Source organism: Schistocerca nitens, chromosome 2 (genome assembly GCF_023898315.1).
Source record: "Schistocerca nitens isolate TAMUIC-IGC-003100 chromosome 2, iqSchNite1.1, whole genome shotgun sequence".
NCBI classification, from domain to species: Eukaryota; Metazoa; Arthropoda; class Insecta; order Orthoptera; family Acrididae; genus Schistocerca; species Schistocerca nitens.
Window position 1 is genome coordinate 642,431,826 of NC_064615.1, and position 26,061 is coordinate 642,457,886.

The 26,061-nt window shown below is 39.9% G+C and overlaps 1 protein-coding gene across 1 annotated transcript in view; it reads left to right on the forward strand.

Annotated features, from left to right (window-relative positions):
• LOC126236758 (cullin-3) overlaps positions 1–26,061 on the forward strand; it is a 297,410-nt gene that overhangs the window by 106,144 nt on the left and 165,205 nt on the right. Inside the window, exon 2 of the mRNA XM_049946298.1 lies at positions 25,355–25,552. Coding sequence (XP_049802255.1) covers positions 25,355–25,552 — 198 coding nt within the window. The remainder of the gene's footprint in view (positions 1–25,354; positions 25,553–26,061) is intronic.

Below are 26,061 nucleotides of genomic sequence, written 5' to 3' on the forward strand. Positions count from 1 at the left end.
GTAAAGAGCAACTGATAATAGATGCAGAGGTGACATATCAAGCTAAAACTAAGCAAAGGTCGCTACACTACACATACATTGATTACCAAAAAGCTTTTGATGGTGTACCCCACTCATGGTTACTACAGATATCGGAAATAACGAAGTAGATCCTAAATTGATACAGTTCCTAAACATAGTAATGAAAAATTGGAAAACCACACTTAATATCCAAACAAATTCAAATAATATCACATCACAGCCAATACAGATTAAGCGTGGAATATACCAAGGAGACTCATTAAGTCCTTTCTGGTTCTGCCTTGCTCTGAACCCACTATCCAACATGCTAAATAATACAAATTATGGATACAATATTACTGGAACATACCCACACAAAATCACACATTTGCTATACATGGATGATCTAAAACTACTGGCAGCAACAAATCAACAACTCAACCAATTACTAAAGATAACAGAAGTATTCAGCAATGATATAAGTATGGCTTTTGGAACAGACAAATGTAAGAAAAATAGCATAGTCAAGGGAAAACACACTAAACAAGAAGATTACATATTGGATAACCACAGTGACTGCGTAGAAGCGATGGAAAAAACGGATGCCTATAAATATCTAGGATACAGACAAAAAAATAGGAATAGATACTACAAATATTAAAGAAGAACTAAAAGAAAAATATAGACAAAGACTAACAAAAATACTGAAAACAGAATTGACAGCAAGAAACAAGACAAAAGCTATAAATACTTATGCCATACCAATATTGACCTACTCATTTGGAGTAGTGAAATGGAGTAACACAGACCTAGCCGCACTCAATACACTTACACGATCACAATGCCACAAATATAGAACACATCACATACATTCAGCAACAGAAAGATTCACATTAAGCAGAAAGGAAGGAGGAAGGGGAATTTATCGACATAAAAAACCTACATTATGGACAGAAACTAGCAAAATACACAAAGCAATCACTCATATAAATACAGCGGCTACACCACTGCAATTTCATAACCACTTCTACAACCCTTTAGATCACATAACATCAACAGATACGAAGAAAGTAAATTGGAAAAAGAAAACACTACATGGCAAGCACCCGTATCATCTAACACAGCCACACATCGATCAAGACGCATCCAACACATGGCTAAGAAAAGGCAATATATACAGTGAGACAGAAGGATTCATGATTGCAATACAGGATCAAACAATAAACACCAGGTATTACAGCAAGCATATTATTAAAGATCCCAATACCACAACAGATAAATGCAGACTTTGTAAACAACAAATAGAAACAGTAGATCACATCACAAGCGGATGTACAATACTAGCAAATACAGAATACCCCAGAAGACATGACAATGTCGCAAAAATAATACATCAACAGCTTGCCTTACAACATAAACTTTTAAAACAACACGTTCCTACATACAAGTATGCACCACAAAATGTACTGGAGAATGATGAATACAAATTATACTGGAACAGAACCATTATAACAGATAAAACAACGCCACATAACAAACCTGACATCATACTCACCAATAAAAAGAAGAAATTAACACAACTAATCGAAATATCCATACCCAATACAACAAATATACAAAAGAAAACAGGAGAAAAAATTGAAAAATACATCCAACTGGCTGAGGAAGTCAAAGACATGTGGCATCAGGATAAAGTTGACATCATACCAATTATACTATCAACTACAGGAGTCATACCACACAATATCCACCAGTACATCAATGCAATACAGCTACATCCAAACATATATATACAACTACAGAAATCCGTAATTATTGATACATGTTCAATTACCCGAAAGTTTCTAAATGCAATATAACACATCCCGTACAGTTAATAGGAAGTGACGCTTGATTAATGTCCGCATCACTTTCCATTTTTAACCAGACTTAACGTCTGAGAAAGTAAAGAAATAATAATAATAATAATAATAATAATAATAATAATAATAATGTCTAAGGCTGTTAAGACATCAGCATAGCCTTAACTGAAGTGAAGTGCCGTGTTCGTCCTTGGGATGATGATCACCATTTGGTATAAAATATTCCTTCCGTACGAAAAACATGTCAGGATCGTAATGCAGGTACCAGTCCATGACTGATAAACACCTCTCATGGTTCAAACCCCTTAGGCGTCGATGGAAGCGATGATTCTTCGTAATTCAGCCTAATTCAGCCACGAGTTCTTGTTGTTCATTTTGTGACACCGATCACTTCACATACCTGATAAGGTGCAGCGTCTTACGGCATGCAGCGTGATGGCAGACCACTTGATTTCCCGATGACTGGGATCACACTTTCCTATTGCTACCCATTATTATTGTTGCCCACTGCCAGCGCCCACGCTCGTGTGATGGCTGCAGTAACACGTGTACGTAATGTGCAGGACGTGCTTGCAAAATAGTTATACATTACTGATTACTGTTTCAGTATGCTGCTAATTATTTTGAAGATAAAAGAATTCAGATTTTACCACCATCACCATCTGTTTCAATCCTTGCCTCTCGACCTGATGCGAAATTGCAATTTTATTTATTGTTGGTCTTCCCATATAGCCCTTGGCCTGCCTGCTCTGCGAAAACCATCGCTGATGTTATTCCGATGAATGCACTGCACTTCATTTAATCAACGGATCTTAACTTCTGGTAATAGCAAGTGTTCTTTTGATTTACGCTGTACTTGCTAAGCAGTGCATATTTATCTGTGATGTCTGTTTATAGAGATCACTGCTGCATATCTTTAATACATACTTTGTCTCCTCTTATACATAATCGATCGAAGAAACTGCAGTTAGGAGGCCAGGATCCTACATTTTTCATTGCTAATAATGAATTGTTTTTCAAACCGCGATTTTGTGTGCAATACCTGCCAATGGATAAACTGATACAATAGTAGTAAAATAAGTGTAGTACAGTATTAGAGATACGCCCTGAAATCCCATATGCGAGTGAACTTTGCTTTAGCTTTTGATTCCATCATTTGTTCTGTCAGTTCATAAAATGACTTGAAGGTTAATATGAAGGTAAGTAAAAATGTAAGTAACAAATGAGGGTCTCCGTAGAATCTACGAGGAAAGGCATATGCCGAAATCCTAATCAAAAAAGGAATACGCTGATTAGACGTGTGTTAAGACATCAGAAATTCCGTCCATAAAAGTAGTGGGAGCCTTAGAGAGTAAAAATAATTGAAAGGAAGACAGATTTGAATGTAAACAGCAAATAATTGAGGCCTTTGGCCATAGCTGCTACTGTGAGGTGGAGAAATTGGTACGGGAGAGGAAATCGTGGCGAACGGCGTCAATCCAGCCAGAAAACTCTATAAAAAGGATGTTAACATCATATTGCTACATGTTCATAAGGCGAAAGTGCCTCTTGAGAACACTCTCGGCAACCCATAACAAATACTACAGACACTCCTTTCTTTCAAGTAATTTTTTGTGCTATTTGAATGCAAGCGCAGCTGATTCGCGTTCAGAATATTTTTTATTTTCCATTACTTAGAATAGATCGAACAGCAGTGATTTGCTGAAAAGCGAAAACTATGAGGGAACGCTTGCTTTGAGAAACACCACGACTGGTGTAATCAAACAACTCTCACCCTTTTGGTATGTTACAAAAAAGTACGGCCAAACTTTCGGGAAACATTCATCACACACAAAGAAAGAAAATATGTTATGTGGACGTGTGTCCGGAAACGCTTAATTTCCATGTTAGAGCTCATTTTAGTTTCGTTCTTCCACCTACGCTCAATGGAGCATGTTATCATGATTTCATACGGGATACTCTACCTGTGCTGCTAGAACGTGTGCCTTTACAAGTACGACACATGTGGTCCATGCACGATGGAGCTCCTGCACATTTCAGTCGAAGTGTTCGTACGCTTCTCAACAACAGATTCAGTGACCGATGCATTGGTAGAGGCGGACCAATTCCATGGCCTCCACGCTCTCCTGACTCAACCCTCTTGACTTTCATTTATGGGGGCATTTGAAAGCTCTTGTTTACGCAATCCCGGTACCAAATGTAGAGTGTCTTCGTGCTCGTATTGTGGACGGCTGTGATACAATACGCCATTCTCCAGGGCTGCATCAGCGCATCAGGGATTCCATGTGACGGAGGGTGGATGCATGTATCCTCGCTAACGGAGGATATTTTGAACATTTCCTGTAACCAAGTGTTTGAAGTCACGCTGGTACGTTCTGTTTCTGTGTGTTTCCATTCCATGATTAATGTGATTTGAAGAGAAGTAATAAAATGAGCTCTAACATGGAAAGTAAGCGTTTCCGGACACATGTCCACATAACATATTTTCTTTCTTTGTGTGTGAGCGTACCTTTTTGTAACACCCTGTGTATGTACACACACACACACACACACACACACATATCTTATTGGTGCGCGTTATTAATGTAGGGCTGCTGCAAGCTTGTAGATATGCAGTCTCATAAGGTTGCTACACAACTAACTGCAAGATTGACCATCTTGAATGATTGACCACCTTGTACAAGCTGGCATGACTGTAAGGTAATTTTGCACTGATAGTGGCACGTTTCAAGCTACTTTATTGATTGACATCCGGTCGTGCAAGGTTTCGCAAGCACATTCCAATGTATGAGGTGCATTCAAGTTCTAAGGCCTCCGATTTTTTTTCGCCGGACTGGAAAGAGATAGAAACATGCGCATTGTTTTAAAATGAGGCCGCGTTCATTGTCAATACATCCCAGAGATGGCAGCACCGTACGGCAGATGGAACTTTACCACCAGCGGCGTGAATGAGAACTGTTTTAAATACTTAAAATGGCGACGTTTTCCTAACTTGAACAGTATGCAATCATTCGTTTTCTGAATTTGCGTGGTGTGAAACCAATTGAAATTCATCGACAGTTGAAGGAGACATGTGGTGATGGAATTATGGATGTGTCGAAAGTGCGTTCGTGGGTGCGACAGTTTAATGAAGGCAGAACATCGTGTGACAACAAACCGAAACAACCTCGGGCTCGCACAAGCCGGTCTGACGACATGATCGAGAAAGTGGAGAGGATTGTTTTGGGGGATCGCCAAATGACTGCTGAACAGATCGCCTCCAGAGTTGTGGGTTCTGTGCACACAATCCTGCATGACGACCTGAAAATACAAAAAGTGTCATCCAGGTGGGTGCCGCGAATGCTGACGGACGACCACATGGCTGCCCGTGTGGCATGTTGCCAAGCAATGTTGACGCGCAACGACAGCACGAGTGGGACTTTCTTTTCATCGGTTGTGACAATGGATGAGAAGTGGATGCCTTTTTTCAATCCAGAAACAAAGCACCAGTCAGCTCAATGTAAGCACACAGATTCACAGACACCAAAAAAATTTCAGGTAACAGCCAGTGCTGAAAAAATGATGGTGTCCATGTTCTGGGACAGCGAGGGCGTAATCCTTACCCATTGCATTCCAAAGGGCACTACGGTAACAGGTGCATCCTACGAAAATGTTTTGAAGAACAAATTCCTTCCTGAACTGCAACAAAAACGTCCGGGAAGGGCTGTGCGTGTGCTGTTTCACCAAGGCAACGCACCCGCACATCGAGCGAACGTTACGCAACAGTTTCTTCGTGATAACAACTTTGAAGTGATTCCTCATGCTCCCTACTCACCTGACCTGGCTCCTAGTGACATTCGGCTTTATCCAACAGTGAAAGACACTCTCCGTGGCCGCACATTCACCAGCCATGCTGCTATTGCCTCAGCGATTTCCAGTGGTCAAAACAGACTCCTAAAGAAGACTTCGCCGATGCCATGGAATCATGGCGTCAGCGTTGTGAAAAATGTGTACTTCTGCAGGGCGATTATGTCGAGAAGTAACGCGTTTCATCGATTTCGAGTGAGTAGTTAATTAGAAAAAAAATCGGAGGCCTTATAACTTGAATGCACCTCGTACATACGCTTGAGACTGTGCAACTGTGCACTGACAATGTGCAGACTTATCCAAACAGATGTCAGTTGTGATGCAGTCTGCGTAGCTACAGCATGGCGAGCGTCATGATGCAAATCGATCACAATTTGCTCGGAAAGTTTACTCTAAACGAGCGTGAGAAAATGCTTAAAAACCAGTCTGAGGTCGGCCAGTGCACCAGCCTACGGTCGTTAATTTGCCGACCGGATGTGGCTCACATCCCTGTCTCGCAAGTTAGCGTGCTGCGCGATACGCTATTTGATTATGGCGGAACGTTTGGAACATGCCAAGTAAAATTGAGTTTTCACTATCATTAGTTATTTTGCTCCCCCAAGTGGCAAACTTCCCCCATGAACCATGGACCTTGCCGTTGGTGGGGAGGCTTGCGTGCCTCAGCGATACAGATGGCTGTACCGTAGGTGCAACCACAATGGAGGAGTATCTATTGAGAGGCCAGACAAACGTGTGGTTCCTGAAGAGGGGCAGCAGCCTTTTCAGTAGTTGTAGGGGCAACAGTCTGGATGATTGACTGATCTGGCCTTGTAACATTAACCAAAACGGCCTTGCTGTGCTGGTACTGCGAACGGCTGAAAGCAAGGGGAAACTACAGCCGTAATTTTTCTCGAGGGCATGCAGCTTTACTGTATGATTAAATGATGATGGCGTCCTCGTGGGTAAAATATTCCGGAGGTAAAATAGTCCCCCATTCGGATCTCCGGGCGGGGACTACTCAAGAGGACGTCGTTATCAGGAGAAAGAAAACTGGCATTCTACGGATCGGAGCGTGGAATGTCAGATCCCTTAATCGGGCAGGTAGGTTAGAAAATTTAAAAAGGGAAATGGATAGGTTATAGTTAGATATAGTGGAAATTAGTGAAGTTCGGTGGCAGGAGGAACAAGACTTTTGGTCAGGTGATTACAGGGTTATAAATACAAAATCAAATAGGGGTAATGCAGGAGTAGGTTTAATAATGAATACAAAAATAGGAGTGCGGGTTAGCTACTACAAACAGCATAGTGAACGCATTATTGTGGCCAAGATAGACACAAAGCCCATGCCTACTACAGTAGTAAAAGTTTATATGCCAACTAGCTGTGCAGATGATGAAGAAATTGATGAAATGTATGACGAGATAAAAGAAATTATTCAGGTAGTGAAGGGAGACGAAAATTTAATAGTCATGGGTGACTGGAATTCGTCAGTAGGAAAAGGGAGAGAAGGAAACATAGTAGGTGAATATGGACTGGGGGCTAAGAAATGAAAGAGGAAGCCGCCTGACAGAATTTTGCACAGAGCATAACTTAATCATAGCTAACACTTGGTTCAAGAATCATAAACGAAGGTTGTATACCTGGAAGAATTCTGGAGATACTAAAAGGTATCAGATACACTATATAATGGTAAGACAGAGATTTAGGAACCAGATTTTAAATTGTAAGACATTTCCAGGGGCAGATGTGGATTCTGACCACAATCTATTGGTTATGAACTGCAGATTGAAACTGAAGAAACTGCAAAAAGGTGGGAATTTAAGGAGATGGGACCTGGATAAACTGAAAGAACCAGAGGTTATAGAGAGTTTCAGGGAGACCATAAGGGAACAATTGACAGGAACGGGGGAAAGAAATACAGTAGAAGCAGCATGGGTAGCTCTGAGGGATGAAGTAGTGAAGACAGTAGAGGATCAAGTAGGTAAAAAGACGAGGGGTAATAGAAATCCTTGGGTAACAGAAGAAATATTGAATTTAATTGATGAAAGGAGAAAATATAAAAATGCAGTAACTGAAGCAGGCAAAGAGGAATACAAACGTCTCAAAAATGAGATCGACAGGAAGTGCAAAATGGCTAAGCAGGGATGGCTAGAGGACAAATGTAAGGATGTAGAGGCTTGTCTCACTAGGGGTAATATAGATACTGCCTACAGGAAAATTAAAGAGACCTTTGGAGAGAAGAGAACCACTTGTATGAATATCAAGAGCTCAGATGGCAACCCAGTTCTAAGCAAAGAAGGGATGGCAGAAAGGTGGAAGGCGTATATAGAGGGTTTATACAAGGGCGATGTACTTGAGGACAATATTATGGAAATGGAAGAGGATGTAGATGAAGACGAAATGGGAGTTAAGATACTGCGTGAAGAGTTTGACAGAGCACTGAAAGACCTGAATCGAAACAAGGCCCCGGGAGTAGACAACATTCCATTAGAACTACTGACGGCCTTAGGAGAGCCAGTCCTGACAAAACTCTACCATCTGGTGAGCAAGATGTATGAGACAGGTGAAATACCCACAGACTTCAAGAAGAATATAATAATTCCAATCCCAAAGAAAGCAGGTGTTGACAGATGTGAAAATTACCGAACTATCAGTTTAATAAGTCACGTCTGCAAAATACTAACACGAATTCTTTACAGACGAATGGAAAAACTGGTAGAAGCGGACCTCGGAGAAGATCAGTTTGGATTCCGTAGAAATGTTGGAACACGTGAGGCAATACTAACCTTACGACTAATCTTAGAAGAAAGATTAAGAAAAGGCAAACCTACGTTTCTAGCATTTGTAGACTTAGAGAAAGCTTTTGACAATGTTGACTGGAATACTCTCTTTCACATTCTGAAGGTGGCAGGGGTAAAATACAGGGAGCGAAAGGCTATTTACAATTTGTACAGAAACCAGATGGCAGTTATAAGAGTCGAGGGGCATGAAAGGGAAGCAGCGGTTGGGAAAGGAGTGAGACAGGGTTGTAGCCTCTCCCCGATGTTATTCAATCTGTATATTGAGCAAGCAGTAAAGGAAACAAAAGAAAAATTCGGAGTAGGTAAATTCATGGAGAAGAAGTAAAAACTTTGAGGTTTGCCGATGACAGCTGAATGGAATGGACAGTGTCTTGAAAGGAGGATATAAGATGAACATCAACAAAAGCAAAACGAGGATAATGGAATGTAGTCAAATTAAATCGTGTGATGCTGAGGGAATTAGATTAGGAAATGAGACACTTATAGTAGTAAAGGAGTTTTGCTATTTAGGGAGTAAAATAACTGATGATGGTCGAAGTAGAGAGGATATGAAATGTAGACTGGCAATGGCAAGGAAATCGTTTCTGAAGAAGAGAAATTTGTTAACATCTAGTATAGATTTAAGTGTCAGGAAGTCGTTTCTGAAAGTATTTGTATGGAGTGTAGCCATGTATGGAAGTGAAACATGGACGATAACCAGTTTGGACAAGAAGAGAATAGAAGCTTTCGAAATGTGGTGCTACAGAAAAATGCTGAAGATAAGGTGGGTAGATCACGTAACTAATGAGGAGGTATTGAATACGATTGGGGAGAAGAGAAGTTTGTGGCACAACTTGACTATAAGAAGGGATCTGTTGGTAGGACATGTTTTGAGGCATCAAGGGATCACAAATTTAGCATTGGAGGGCAGCGTGGAGGGTAGAAATCGTAGAGGGAGACCAAGAGATCAATACACTAAGCAGATTCAGAAGGATGTAGGTTGCTGTAGGTACTGGGAGATGAAGCTTGCACAGGATAGAGTAGCATGGAGAGCTGCATCAAACCAGTCTCAGGACTGAAGACCACAACAACAACAAGTGGCAAAACTCGTTTGCTACTTTAAGTGTCTCATTTCCTAATTGAATTCCCTCGGCATCACCTGATTTAATTCGACTACATTCCATTATCATTTTCATTTTATTGATCATCTTATATCCTCCTTTCAAGACACTGTCCATTCCATTCAGCTGCTTTTCCAGGTACTTTGTTGTCTCTGGCAGAATTACAGTGTCATCGGCAAACCTCAAAGTTTTTATTTCTTCTCCATAGATTTTAATTTCTACTCGGAATTTTTCTTTTGTCTCCTTCACTGCTTGCTCAATATACGGATTGAATAACATTGGAGATAGGCTACAATCCTGTCCCACTCCCTTTTCAACCACTGCCTCTCTTTCGTGCTCCTCAAATCTTATAACTACCATCTGCTTTCTGTACAAATTGTAAACAGCCTTTCGCTCCATGTATTTTACCCCTGCCACTTTCAGAATTTGAAAGAGAGTATTCCAATCAACAATGTGAAAAGCTTTCTGTACGTCTACAGATGCTATAAATGTAGGTTTATCTTTCCTTTACCTGTTTTCTAAGATAACCCATGTCTCTGCACATAACGCTTCCCCCTACTCCCTGTTTCTTGCCCATCTTTTCCATCTTTTCCTCCATGTATCTCCTGCCCATCTATTTCTCCTCTTGTCTCTTGTCCACCTTCCTGTATCCCCTCTCTGTCCATTTCCCCCACCTCACTGTGTGTCCATCTTCTCCACCCCTTCTGTGACTTTCCATCTCCTCCTCCTCTGTCCTTCCCTCTCCACATTAGCATCCTCACCCAAATAGAAGGCTGGTGGTTCTTGCCGCCACACTATTTCTTTCCAGATCTTAACTAATATATCTACTAAATTTGGTGGAAATCGGTCCAAGGGTTTTGGGGTGATCTATTTACGCTTGGCTTTGCGCCCCTACGCAAATGTCAAATACATTTCGTAAATGTTTAACACATTTCACCTGTAAATGTACACAAATTTCACCTGTACATCTAGCGAATGCATACCTCCAGTTTCTTTTTCATGCAGCTCAATGCTTATGACATTGTATCTTCAGAACTGCGTCGCACGGTGATGTAATTTTGCAGGTACATCTAGTGGTAGGTGCAGATACTATCTGCAAAATGTGCACGATGCGGCAGTTTTTCACTCAGCTCAGTATTTGACATTACATCTCCGGAAAAGTATGTCGTGGAATGATACAATTGTCCTGGTACATTCAGTGGTATATGTGAATACTGTCTGTAAAACGTGTTGCGGATACAGTTAGTAGTAAAGAAGTAATAAATTAAAATGTCATGCTTCATGCGTGAACAGTGAAAATGTAGCAAGTGACAAACTATCTGTTTTTCATCATTTTGTGATGGTTGTCAACGAGAAAAAGGGGTAAAAGTTCTATACTATGTGTAAAGCTCTCATTATCGAATACTGGCAGACTAAAGTGTACCAAGTGTCAAGTGGTTTAGGAAGAGATGGGGAACAGAAATACATAAGACATACGTATGTATGTATGTACGTGCATTCCTTTTTATAATATGTGTGTCCACTGATCAGCCGAAACATTATGACCACCTGTTTAACAGTTATTTTCTGTCTTTGGAACGAAATACATCACTGATCCTGCATATAAGGGATCCGACAGTTTGTTGGTAAGTTTGTGGTGGAGGTATGTTGCATTAGATGTCTAAGCACAGCTCATGTACAATGCTCCATGAACAATGCTCATGTAATTCTCATAAATAAAGGACCGCTGATTTGTGTGTGTGGTCATGGCGCTCCATAGGATTTACATCAGGCGATTTTGGTCGTCGAGACCAACGTGAGTTCACTTTAGTACTCCTCAGACGACTGTAGCACGGTTCTGGTTCAGGGACACGGACAGTTATACTGCTGAAAGATGACATAACTGTCGTGGAAGACATCAAGCATGAAGGGGTGCAGGTGGTTCGCAGCTTTCAACGTGTCTCCGATTACTACTGCAGGTCCCATGCAAACGCAGGAGAATGTCTCCCATAGCGTAATACTACTCCCAGCAGCCTGCGTCCATGGAGCGCACGTTTCAATCCGCCGTTCACCTCGATGATAGCGTTTGTGGAGACGACCATCGACATAGTGTAGCAAAAATGTGATTCACCCGAAGAGTTGACATGTTTTCATTGATCGGCGGTCGAGTACCGACGGCCCCGTCCCCACTGTAACCGTAGTTGGCGATGGCGTTGGGTCAGTGTGTGAACACGTAGGCGTGGGCTGTTGTGGAGCCCACTTATGTTCAATCATGTACGATGAACGGTATGCTCCGGAACCCTTGTGTTTAGTCTTTCGGCAGAGATTGCACAGATCACCGTCTATCGTACTTTACAGAGCAGATAAGCACCAACCACACTATCTGTGAAGAGTCGTGGACGTCCAACCATTTAGTGGTAGTTTCACTGTCCTACCTCCCTTTTCGTAGATGCTCAAGACAGTAGCGCATGAACATTCGACCAGCCTCGCCGTTTTCGATATACTTGTTCACAGGCTCTGCGTAAGAATAATCTGCCCTATGTCAGAGTCGCTCTTAAATATTGTAGTTACCGCGTCTCGTGCCCGCAACTCCACAATTGGCATGTGACGTCGCGATGGGCAGTGGTCATAATGTTTTGTGTGTGTGTGTGTGTGTGTGTGTGTGTGTGTTATTATTATTATTAAATGGTTTCCCCATGTGTGCTTACACAAAACGCTTGATCATGTATGCTTGTCAAGCTTGCACTTGCGTGTGTGGTCGCTTTAATCTGATGAGCAAATTTCTTGTAGGCGCATTGTAGTGATAGCAGACTGATGAGTGAGGAATGGCGTTCGTATTCCCATCGGGATAGAGATTTCCCTTACTTTATGTGAATCACTTCGTGTGCATGCCGAGATGATGAAATGAACAATATCAAATACCTTGCCCCTCGATTGCCTAATATGACATGGTGCGCCATCCGTCAGGACGCCGGCTTCTACTGGACATTATATTGTAACCCTTTGCCTTGACTTCTACGTTTATAGCCTTCTTCGTGCACTGGTATGGTTGAAATCGTAAACACACGAATTTCACCTATTTTTTTATGTTTGTGATTTTGGCCTAAAGACCATACGGCCTTGTCTTAGTGTTTCGGAATTTTGCTGAGTAAGGTTGTATTTGTGAAAGAATTTCATAAATGGTTTTAAAACTAAGGTAATGTTTTGATAAAGGAGAGTTGCTGTAGTAGTTGGTAATGATTGAAGATATCGGATTAGTTGTATGAATGGATTCTCTTGTTTACATTCTGGTTGATATTCCATCACGTTCAAAATTTCTAACGTACATTCGGTGAAGATGGGTAGGAAATTTCCATGATTAAGTCTCGTGCGAATTATGGAACTTATAATTTTTTTTATTTGGATTAATTGTAGGGAACCAGGGCTTCGAGGGAGTGTTTGGCTGTATTTGACCTAATGCTTTCCTCTGATGCGTGTTGATGTTATTCTTCCCATTGACATATTTTATATCGTGTAGCCTTCATGTCTGATGACAGTTGTAAGATGATTTTAAAAGTTTCTCCAAGTGCTCCAGAGAATAATCGTGAACAACTTTCGGACTAATTGAATAAGATATTACAGTCCGAGCTGGTACTTAGCACTACAATTTGGAAGTAAACGTTGTTTCTATTGGCTATTCATGTTTGAAAAGACACATTTTTAGAGACAGTTGGTGCAGAAGATTTCAGATTTAGTTGCCGTAATTGAATACCTTCGATTCCGATCATATTTTCGCGAATCACACATTAAAAGTGTTTTTCCTCTGATGCACGTTAGAAAAGCAAGAAGTAATTATCACTAAATATACGTTACTAAAGAGTTACCTACAACACACGCACCGTCGTTTGTCATAATTATGTCACGAGTCAGAAATCAACATTTTGAGCAGATATTGCCCAGAGAAAGCGAAGCAGTTGGAACGAATTCACCTCCATGAAAGAATTACAAAAAGCTGGATTGCTAATGACGTAATGGAGGCGTGGCTGTGTCCGTACAGCTCGAGATAGGTATATGTATTTTAAAATTATTATTTCATAATTTGAACTATGAAGTTGAAATTTCTGAACCTCCGTAAATGAAAAGACAGTTTTAATTCTTTACTATTTGTGTTTCCTCATTGGTTATACGCTTTTCCCTGGTGATATCTAAACGTGATGGAGAGTAGCGTTAAGCTGGACATAAATATGATGGACAGTTACTTGCTTTGTATGCAGTTCTTTCGCTGTTCTGCATTTTTCTCCTTTTTCGCTAAACTTGCATTTATAGAATTTCACTTTAAAATAAATCTAAGAGATATGACAAATGAGTTGGAAGGAATGTGTAGTGTGTGCTAGTGGAATATCAAATGCATAGCAAGCGCATTTCGTCAGTTAGTGTTCTGTTATGTTCTCTTTGTCTGATTTTGTTTTTGACTCGTAAACATTTGAAAGTTCAAAATGAAAACATTTTAAGACAACATTTAACGACCTGTCAAAATTATTGGTGTAATAATTTGCTCCTAAAGAAGAAATCGGCCATAAGTGTGCAGTATTCGGCCAAAGGAATGAAGGAAAACATGTCCAATATAAATTTATTAGAAAGTTTCCTAGGGCAGTATCTTTGGGAAGGACAGTATGAGCCTCATTCTCAGGTAAAGTAATGGATGTGTTAGTTCGAGTGATTTGCGGCGTGTATTGTCGTACTGTGATGACTTAGTAAGGTTTCGTTTGTTTCTAAAGGGACTGCAGCCTGCATACTAACGCAACTGTCGTGACTTCTGAAAATAAGTTCACAGTGAAATACTTGTTCCTAATGAAGTGAAATATTCTTAACCTCAGTAAACAGAATGTGTAAATAGTTATCTTTAACGTTGAGTAGAGAAGCAGTTCATTGTGCCGTCGATTTTATGTACATGGGGTTTCGTAGAGATAGTTTTTCACTGCGATTACTTCAAACATCCGAGATAATGATTTGAATGTAGTGTAGTTTGATAGGGCCTTCCTGCCCTCCCCAAAGAAAAACTTATTTGCGATGAACAGACTAATGCGGACTAGGTTACATAGGTTGTAATATGTCAGTTTGTTCTGACTTAGTGCATAGGAAAGAAAAGTTGCGGTAACAAATTGGTAGCGTGGTCGTAGATATATTTTCATCCTCAGCTTCATTTCCTTCAAATTTAAGATACGTCGCCAAGACAACGTGTAGTCTGACCAGATTTCAAATAGGAAAACCCGGTACACTTGTCTTATACTAAATACGTAACTTAATTACTACACTTAGATTTAGCATTTCTTGTCATTATCGTGATATTTTGAAATCGAATATAGGCCAATGACGATGCAGCAACTGAAAAAGAATGATTCTTCATTTTGTGAATTACAGAACAACATGTAGGTATATTACAAACAATTTTTTTTAGAAATATAAAAGAATGGTATATACTTTTTTTATTCTGATAGCCTGGGCATAATTCTTGCAATGTTTCGTCACTTAGGTGCAATTTGGTAATCTTAAAAACTGTATAGTATTACTAGCAGCAAACGATGCGAATTAAACATTTTCATACAAAAATGTAAGATTTCAGTTCACTTGAGACTATTAGGGCAAGCGTGCATATATGCCAAACAGTATTCAATTTAGCTCTGCTAAATTCTTTTCGTATCGCTCTTCATTCTTCCATGTGGCTCCTTTATGCCTCCTTTGGTTTTCATTTTACTTTTACCGTGGGCCACGAAGTGGAAAGTCGGCAAGTTAGAGCCGGCGGTCGGCAATAGCTGCTTTCCTTTTCAACATCTCTTTCTCTTTCATCGGGCGTAAGAAGAGTTAAACCAATTGCGGTAGGCCTATAGGGGAATGGTGGAAATATATATTTCTATAACGTTCTACTTCCAGGAAACTCGCTTTTCACAAATATTTAATTAAATCGGAAACATTGCCTCCCGCATTTCGTTTCTCGATTAAAAACCGTGACAGTTGTGTGTCGGATACCAACGTTTATTCTGTTTATACCTGAGACGTTTCTTTATAGATCACTAAATTTACAAGATACATTTAAAAGCTGTGTATTATCCCACAAATAAGTCTGACGAGAATTTTGGTATATATTATATACATAAACATATTTCAACTAAGAAGTGCACGTTGTCCGTATGCATGTTGCATGCAGCACTTTGCAGAGTTATATATATATATATATATATATATATATATATATATATATATATATATATATAACCTCATATTTTAAGTACAGATTTATTGCAAAACAGTTCATTTCTGTACTTTATTAAAAATGAAACTTCTCAGTTAATCGCACTCCTTCCCACTTCTTCCTCTATACTACAGTTTCAACACAGTTTCCTCGCTTCTGTTCTTCATACCCTTCTCTCGCCACTTGCCTTTGTAACTGACTACTCCACCCCCCTCACCCCACACACACACATATACACACGGTGTGCGTGCGCGCGCGCGTTTGTCTGTGTGTGATTTTTGTTGTTATAATCAGTTCCCTGAATTTTAAAGTTATTTCCTAAAAAATAACATTGAGCAGCACTGAATTCATACAAGTAAGGCTATGAACGGGCTGATGGACAACCAGTAGTTGATTTCTTTCTTTCTTTTTATTTTTTTTTCTCTTTTTGTGTGTGTGTGTGTGTGTGGGGGGGGGGGGGGGCGATATCTGATAGTGATTTTGTGTGTGTGTGTGTGTGTGTGTGTGTGTGTGTGTGTGTGTGTGTGTGAGAGAGAGAGAGAGAGAGAGAGAGAGAGAGAGAGAGAGAGATATTTAAGCCTTTAGGTAGTGCAAATGTGTTGGTGCTACCTATCTGCAAATTTGTGCTGTGTCATCAGCAGTACTGAGTCACGTGGATATAGGCCTACCTTGCTATCTTCCTATCAGTGTGCTTTGTCTATTGATCATTGGGTAGAGTTAAAAGTGTGATGGGTTTAGTGTTTGTGAGTGTGGTGTGCTCTATAGACAGAACAGTATGGCACTTGTTGACCATTGATTTAACTCACCATTTATCCAACTAAGAGTTGTTAATTCTGAGTGCTGGCTGTTGTTATGCATTGACACTTGACAATGTGTAGTTGTATGATATGATAGCTATATCATCAGGTTTTGTTGGGTGCTGTAGTTCTGTGTTTCGTTCGAAGGTCCATGATGTAGAGGTAAGCATTGGGGGGCTCCCAGGATACTTCCTTCACATACCTCCATCTGTGTACCAAGTAGTGTTGTTTGTTTCCCCTGAGTATCATTGTTACAAGTGCTGTTAGTAGGGTGTAAGTAAATGAGACATTAAATTTGTGGAAGGAGCCATTATGCCAAAAATGGTTGAAGGCCTTCTAAAGTATTAAGGAGCTTTTTTTGCAGTTGTTGAGAGGCTGTTCCAGAATTCAAATTAGTCTGTCCTCAGTGCATCTTTGTTCACAGTGCTTGGTGAGTTTTTTGGGGTTACTTTCTCAATAATTTTGTTGAGGGAGTTCAGCAGGCAGATAGGTCTATAATTCTGTGGTATGTAGGGGTATGTTCCCTTGGTTTATAATAAATTAGGACCTTGGCTACCTTCCAAAAGACGGGAAAGTTTTGTATAATGTTACAGAATGATATTAATGATGTAGGATATACTAATTATTGATCTGTGAGATCCTTGAGCACTCAGTTTGGATGTCACATGGACCACAAGCCTTTGTAGATTTGTTACAGCCGATATGACTTCATGTTTCTCGGTTCGTCTGATGCACTCAAGTTATGGGGGACATGTTTTCCTTTGGGAGGAGTGGACTGGTCTGTTGGGTGTTTGAAAAGTTGTTAGCCTATGTAGGTTACTCCCTGATGAAGAGTCTTGCTAGATTCCCACTTACATTGATGAGTGGCATCTAGATGTCTGCCTCTTCCAGTTGGGTTTCTGACCCAGTTTTCTGACTTTGTGTTTTTGTATTATTTCTATTTGATACCCTAAGTCTGTTGATATGCAGTTAATACAACAAATGCTGGAGCAATTGCCTGCGAATAAGTAATTTGAGAGAGAGAGAGAGAGAGAGAGAGAGAGAGACAGAGAGAGAGAGAGAGAGAGAGAGAGAGAGAGAGAGAGAGAGAGGGGGGGGGGGGAACAGGAATCACATCAGGGAACTTGACCTTTTGTCGGCTGGAGTACCTGTTTGGAATCCTCATATTCCTGAGCTGGATGCTGTTATTCCTGAGCTGGGGGCTCGTCAGCCCTACTAGCACTCTGCTGTAAATTCTGTTCATGCCAAAACCTGTGTGTCGATAGCACAGATGGTTTTTGAGGCGAAACAGTTGTTATTGAGCAACTATTGATGTACCTGCCATGACCCTCAATTATGAAGCTTACACAAGCATGCAAGGCTCTAATTGGGTATATGTTTATTTCTCTAGCTTGTGATTCTTCAACTAAAGAAACTTCCAGTGCACTGGATGAACCACTAATTGATACCAACTTCCAACTAACAAAGGTCTTTAGGCCAGTCATGCAGATCAATTTTCATGTATCAGTAAGGTTGTAAATAATATGCTACATCCATATGAAAGTTTATTCCTTACTATTATAAAAGACGAAAGGACTTTCTGCCTTTTTCTGCACCTCAAAACTATTAGAATGTAGAGTTACATCACTAGAAGTATGCATTTGCATGATATCAGATGCCATTACTACTATTCAGCTGGTCACATTACTACTACTCAGCTGGTCAGTCTTGCAAATTGCTGAGAGTACTAAAAAACTGCAAGCTAAATCAGAACAGTGAGCAGCACAAAGTTCAGCAAGCATAGTGCCAATGTCCATCACTGCGAGCATTGCCACTGAAAGATAAATGTCAAGTGATTTAACAGGAACATAAAAGGTAAAGTCAAAAAGTTGTCCAGCAATCTCACACTTCTATGGACTTAAGAGACTGAAGATCCATGAAAATAATGAGTATAAAGTCTGTTGAAGGAAACCAACCAGTACATCTTGTGACTCTGAAATTATCACACATTTACTATCCTGGCAAAAAGGAAAATTAGCAGACACAAAAATATGTAATATAGCTCCCTTAGTACAGTGGAACCTGTTTGGGCTCAGGACATGTGTGGTGGAACTGAAACTATTAGTACAAGTCAGCCCTTCATGCATGTGTCCTATCGGGCAGTAAGGGTGAGTATGATTCATATGGAAAGGATGGCATATGTTACTGTTGTTAAAATACAGTACTACTTGTTGGTGCACAGAAATGTAAATGGTTTCTATCACCAGGAAAAGTTGCATGTGATTTAGAAAAAGATGAAATAAATTTTACAGCAAATGATAATTCAACTGTTCTAAACAATTAAACATTTACTCTGCACAACAGTGATGTCGTTAAAAGGTATCAGATCATAGGTTGCTACTTAGGGCACTCAGTTTAAGCTATGACAAAATGGCTGATACAGGAAAAGTGACAAAGGGATAGAAAAATAACTGAAATCACCAAACAGAAGAAAGACCAATGGACATGATGGGATACTAGTGTGATTCAGTGTTGAGTGTGTGAAAGAACATCCCCCTCTTCTAGCAGCAGTGTACTATAGGAGTGAAGTGTTCCTAATGATTGGGAAAAAGAGACAGGTCATTCATGTTCTCAAATAGGGCTGTTGAAAAGATGGACAAAACTATACCTATATCTCTGACGTTGGTCGGTTGTACACTTCTGTAACATGCTTTATCCCCACATGTTTGACATATCTGGAGGCAGAAAATCTCACCTGTAGGAAACAATATAGGTTCCAGAAATGACAAACATGTGGAACACATCTCGCAACGTTTGTCCATGTGACCCAGAAGCTTGTAGGTACCAGCACGCTGATAGTTGCTGTGTTCCTACACTTAAATAAAGCATTCAGAACAGTTCTGTAGTACCGCCTAATGGACAGTGTCAGAAACTACATGGAGCTTTTTGTGGTCGATGCCGTTTTGGAGAAAATATAAAAATGCAGTAAATGAAGCAGGCAAAAAGGAATACAAACGTCTCAAAAATGAGATCGATAGGAAGTGTAAAATGACTAAGCAGGGATGGCTAGAGGACAAATGTAAGGATGTAGAGGCTTATCTCAGTAGGGGTGAGATAGATACTGCCTACAGGAAAATTAAAGAGACCTTTGGAGAAAAGAGAACCACTTGTATGAATATCAAGAGCTCAGATGGAAACCCAGTTCTAAGCAAAGAAGGGAAAGCAGAAAGGTGGAAGGAGTATATAGAGGGTCTATACAGGGGCGATGTACTTGAGGACAATATTATGGAAATGGAAGCGGATGTAGATGAAGATGAAATGGGAGATATGATAGTGCGTGAAGAGTTTGACAGAGCACTGAAAGACCTGAGTCGAAACAAGGCCCCGGGAGTAGACAACATTCCATTAGAACTACTGACGGCCTTAGGAGAGCCAGTCCTGACAAAACTCTACCATCTGGTGAGCAAGATGTATGAGATAGGCAAAATACCCTCAGACTTCAAGAAGAATATAATAATTCCAATTCCAAAGAAAGCAGGCGTTGACAGATGTGAAAATTACGGAACTGTCAGTTTAATAAGTCACGTCTGCAAAATACTAACGCGAATTCTTTACAGACGAATGGAAAAACTGGTAGAAGCCGACCTCGGGGAAGATCAGTTTGGATTCCGCAGAAATGTTGGAACACGTGAGGCAATACTAACCCTACGACTTATCTTAGAAGCTAGTTTAAGGAAAGGCAAACCTACGTTTCTAGCATTTGTAGACTTAGAGAAAGCTTTCGACAATGTTGACTGGAATACTCTTTTAAATTCTGAAGGTGGCAGGGGTAAAATACAGGGAGCGAAAGGCTATTTACAATTTGTGCAGAAACCAGATGGCAGTTACGAGTCGAGGGGCATGAAAGGGAAGCAGCGGTTGGGAAGGGAGTGAGACAGGGTTGTAGCCTCTCCCCGATGTTATTCAATCTGTATATTGAGCAAGCAGTAAAGGAAACAAAAGAAAAATTCGGAGTAGGTATTAAAATCCATGGAGAAGAAATAAAAACGTTGAGGTTTGCTGATGACATTGTAATTCTGTCGGAGACAGCAAAGGACTTGGAAGAGCAGTTGAACGGATTGGACAGTGTCTTGAAAGGAGGATATAAGATGAACATCAACAAAAGCAAAACGAGGATAATGGAATGTAGTCGAATTAAGTCTGGTGATGCAGCGGGAATTAGATTAGGAAATGAGACACTTAAAGTAGTAAAGGAGTTTTGCTATTTAGGGGGCAAAATAACTGATGATGGTCAAAGTAGAGAGGGTATAAAATGTAGACTGACAATGGCAAGGAAAGCGTTTCTGAACAAGAGAAATTTGTTAACATCGAGTGTAGATTTAAGTATCAGGAAGTCGTTTCTGAAAGTATTTGTATGGGTTGTAGCCATGTATGGAAGTGAAACATGGACGATAAATAGTTTGGACGAGAAGAGAATAGAAGCTTTTGAAATGTGGTGCTACAGAAGAATGCTGAAGATTAGATGGGTAGATGACATAACTAATGACAAGGTTTTGAATAGAATTGGGGAGAAGAGGAGTTTGTGGCACAACTTGACAAGAAGGAGGGACCGGTTGGTAGGACATGTTCTGAGGCATGAAGGGATCACAAATTTAGCACTGGAGGGCAGCGTGGAGGGTAAAAATCGTTGAGGGAGACCAAGAGGTGAATACACTAAGCAGATTCAGTAAGTACTGGGAGATGAAGAAGCTTGCACAGGATAGAATAGCGTGGAGAGCTGCATCAAACCAGTCTCAGGACTGACGACGACAACGACGACAACAACAGCAACAACAACAACAACAACAACAACAACAAAAAGGCGTTTTATACAGAGAAGTTATAACACTTGAAAATTGTAGCGAGACGCAAGAAGACGTGCAATGCTTGCAACAGGGAGTGGCAGTGAAATGTGAATACATAAACAGAAAGTTCCTTTACTGTGTGACTACATGATAGCAGAACACTCGCTGGATGCAGTTACCTCCATAAAATGTCGAGGACTATGTGTCTGGAGTGATTAGAAGTGGAACAACTAAGTAAAATTAACTGCGGCCAAGGCAGATATCAGAGTGAGACTCATTGGAAGAATTCCCAGAAAATGTATTCCATCAGCTAAGGAAGTAGCTGACAAAACACTTGTTCGATCAACATTGCTCCTCAGTGTGGGATCCATAGTAGGTTAGATTGGTAAAGGTAAGAAAAAAATCCAAAGAAGGGCAACACACTTCAGTACAGATTCGCATAGTAACTGTGACTGTCATGGTTATTCTCATCCAACTCCAGTGGCAGACTGCAAGAGAGGCATTCTGCATCATGGTGTGGTTTTGCTGTTAAAGTAGTGTTTGGCATTCCTACCACGCAACTGCCTGGTGGTGGACAGTTTCCACCAACATGCAGTGATTAGAACTCTTGCACTGACTGTCCTGATCACATGTTACACCTGAAGATAGGATTTTAAAATCTTGAATGAGTATTAGTACACCAGAAGTGAACCTGTCTAAATTAATTATAAAGTTCCAAGACTGTACATTTCTAGAAGAGTGAGCCAATACATTGCTTCCTCCCATGTATATCTCACAAAAGGATGAAGAAGATAAAATTAGAGAGATTAGAGTCCACACAGAGATGCAACAGCAATTGTTCTTCCTACCAACCATTCACACTTGCAACGGGGAAAGGGGAAATGGGGAAATGACACGTTACACATTACACTCTGCTACACTCCACGAGGTGGCTTGCAGAGTGTAGTTGTAGATGTAGTGATTGCACATTAAGAGGTTTGTGTAAGAGAGAGACATGCTGATCTCCATGGCTATACCTTTGATATGTTTATAAGTTTATTCTCAAAATTAAAATAATTTTTGGTTGCAATAAAAATGATGAGAGCAATAAAATGAGTCTTCTCTCATTGAAGACAGTAGGAAACGAAGGCCTCAATAACATAGGAGCTGTATACACGTAGAATATTGGTTGTATAATTAATTATTAATTAGAAAATATCTGTCAGCGGGGAATGGGACAAGTGCTGATTTTATGCAACAGAGGGAGTGACTGGCATGGAAATGTGTATACAGGGGGTAGCAGTTGTTTCGCAAATTGAAAATACGAGGGTTGGAACTTTAATAGTGGCAACTATTTATTTACAGCTCAAATAAAATAGATATGTTTCAAAGTTTTACTGACCTTCAAAGTTCTCACCAGCGTTGTGTTTAACCTGTTGCCAGCAATGTGGAAGTCGTAGGATACTCTTAGCAGTGCCAGTTGTGTTGACATGTCGAGCGGTGCGGTATATTGCCCGACGAATTTGTAGCAGTTATGAAGCGATTGCCATGAAGTGTTTCCTTCAGTTTAGAAATCGATTTGAAGTTACGAGGGCTTAAGTCAGGTGAGTGCAGTAGGTGGTACAGCACTTAGCAGCCCCATCAGTCAAACAAATCATTAACAGCTTGCACTGTATGTGCTTGAGCATTGTCCTGCAAAATGATTGTCAGGCCGTGCAGAAAGTGTCATCACTTCTGTCTCTATGCTGTTCATTTTTGGAACACAATCTGCGACCAGCTTAGAGACAGAAGTGATGAGACTTTCTGCACGACCTGACAATCATTTTGCAGGACAGTGCTCAAGCACGTACAGTGCAAGCTGTTAATGATTTGTTTGACTGATGGGGCTGCTAAGTGCTATACCACCTACTGCACTCCCCTGACTTAAGCCCTTGTAACTTCAACTTGCTTTCTAAACTGAAGGAAACACTTCATGGCATTCGCTTCAGAACTGCTACAAATTCGTCAGGCAATAGACCGCGACGCTCGAACTGTCAACACAATTGGCACTGCTAAGAGTATCCTACAACTTCCACATCGCTGGCAACGGGTTATACACAATGTTGGTGACAACTTTGAAGGTCAGTAAAACTTTGAAACATGTATCTATTTTATACAAGCTGTAAATAAATAGTTGCCACTATTAAGGTTCCAACCCTCATGTGTGTATTCAGTGAGGAACTTGGAAAAAGCAATGATTGAATGAACAGGTTGACTAGGTTTATGAATCTTCCAAAGTATGTGGAATTTGGAAGTGTGAGGTTGTCACAGAGTGATAAATCTAATGTCATCCAGTGTTGAACTTTGGATTTGAGCCCAAATATTTGAGAAGACCTTCGAATATAGTGTGAATTGCTGGTTTCGTATTGCAGGGACAGATTTTATATGCAGTATTGTCATGCATTTGGTAGAAGTCCTCTGTGTCAACTTAGATTAAATGTCAGAAAGTTTCCAGTAGTTAAAGATGATCTGAAGGCTGTACAATTCAGTTTAGTACTGAGTGTGTGTCTATAATGGTGTGCTGGAATTATTTAAGCAAGTGTCGCTGCTGATATATTGCATGTGAGGTAATGGAGTAATTTAACTCGGTTCATTTTTATTCATTTTACATAGATAACTAAGAGTGTGTTGAGGTGGAATTAGCAAGCAAGTGTGTGTGTGTGTGTGTGTGTGTGTGGGGGGGGGGGGGGGGTGTATATTTTTCTTTTTACAGTTTACAATCTGAGACTTCTTGTTAAAATGTGAATTGTGTGGACAAGATCACAAAATTTAACATAGGCAATTACGTAATTAGCAATCTTAGCCCTTTGAATATGATGAATAGCATTGTTGATATGCTTACTGCACTTGTATGATTCAAATACAAAATGTGTGAGCAAGAGAGTCAGTCAGAAAAGTGAAAATTATTTGAACTGCTTCAGATGTGTGTCATTAAATGACTGATACGTAAAAGTGGAGTATAGCTTCCCTAGCACTGCAGTGAATCTGCATACTTTAAAAAGCAGCAGTGTACTACTAGGATAAGTGGAGCCACTGTGAGTTAAAACATTGAAAAAAGCAGAGAAATTGAGTGAGTGTTCACATAACATCAATTTGAATAAAGCAGCAGCCATTTCATTTTTATAGGGCGGAGTTGATGTTAGCAGAAGGGTTAGAATGAAAGAATGAGAGAATGGGAGAATAATATGTGAAGGGTGAAGGAAAAACTAGAAATGTTATTTGACTATCAGAATTTGTGTAAAAAGACAGTTGTGTTGCTTGCTTTCAGCTGATTGCCATGTTAAAATAAATTGTAGTTCAGTTTCCAATAAAAACTCACTGGCTGGGTAAACGCATTACACGAAAGAATATAAATTCTGCTTCTTTTTTATTATGGCCAACTGAGGACCACACATATATTTCAGTTACCTCTCATTTGCATTTTTCCTATCCTCTAATATTGTTTCATCTTTTATCTTTGACTGCTATATCGTCAGACCATGTGTGTTCACTTATTGCTTTTGCATTGGAATCTTAAATTTTAACATATTCCTTGTGAAATTTTTTTTGCTTCTTTTTATTATGTTTTGTATTTTTTTAATCTTTATAGCTTCTCAGATCTATTTATTGCTAATTACTTGTTGTAGAAATGCTTGAAGATATGTTTTATTATTCCTTCTGTGGGGATGCTCAAAAAAATTCCCCTCTTGTTTTTATGATTGTCTCTCGTTTTTTCTGTATTCCGGTCTCGATTCTTTTCCTTGGTACTTACACATTGTCTAGCTTATTATTTATTCTCACTCACTTGTATAGAGAAATTTTGGTTTCACCACTGTGTTGTAATGTTTTGTTTTTGCTTTTTTCAATATGTACATCTTACATTAAATATTGTTTAATCTAAAGAGTATCTTCATAAATTTATATGATCAATTTTGTTCCAGATGACTATGGATGAGAAGTTTGTTGAAAGCATATGGGCCTTGCTGAAGAATGCCATCCAGGAGATTCAAAAGAAAAACAACTCTGGATTGAGTTTTGAAGAATTGTATAGGAATGCATACACAATGGTCCTTCACAAACATGGAGAACGTTTGTACACTGGCCTTAAAGAAGTTGTGACACAACATCTGGAATCAAAGGTTATAGCCCCCTCTGCTTTTGTTAGCTATCAGTGATTTCATTTTTAATAAAATAATGATAATAGCAATTACTCAGCCCAGCAATGCAATTTTGCCATTCTATGCTACATTACCTTAAAATATGGTTGTATGGTGTCATCTTACACTAAATAATGAAAACTGAATATCGACCAGACTTACACAGTGAACTCAACATGTCACTCTTAACGGAACAAAATCGACAATGGAAAGGTAATTTCCAGAGTAGCTCAAGGAAATGTGGCTTCATTGCACCATTTGAATCATGCTGAATTGGTCTTGGTTTGGAGATTGGCATTTAGGTAGTGGTATTCACCTAGTGCAACTTGATTAGAACTGTGAGTGCAGGAGCTTGTTCTTAGACATGTCAATAGACTTGTGATTTGTTTAGGAAGCCTGAGGTTTTGTCACCTTCAATTAGTCTTTGATGGCGGTATCTCTACTTGCTTGACAAAATTGTTGTTAGGAATTTTATTTAGTTTCCCCTTCCC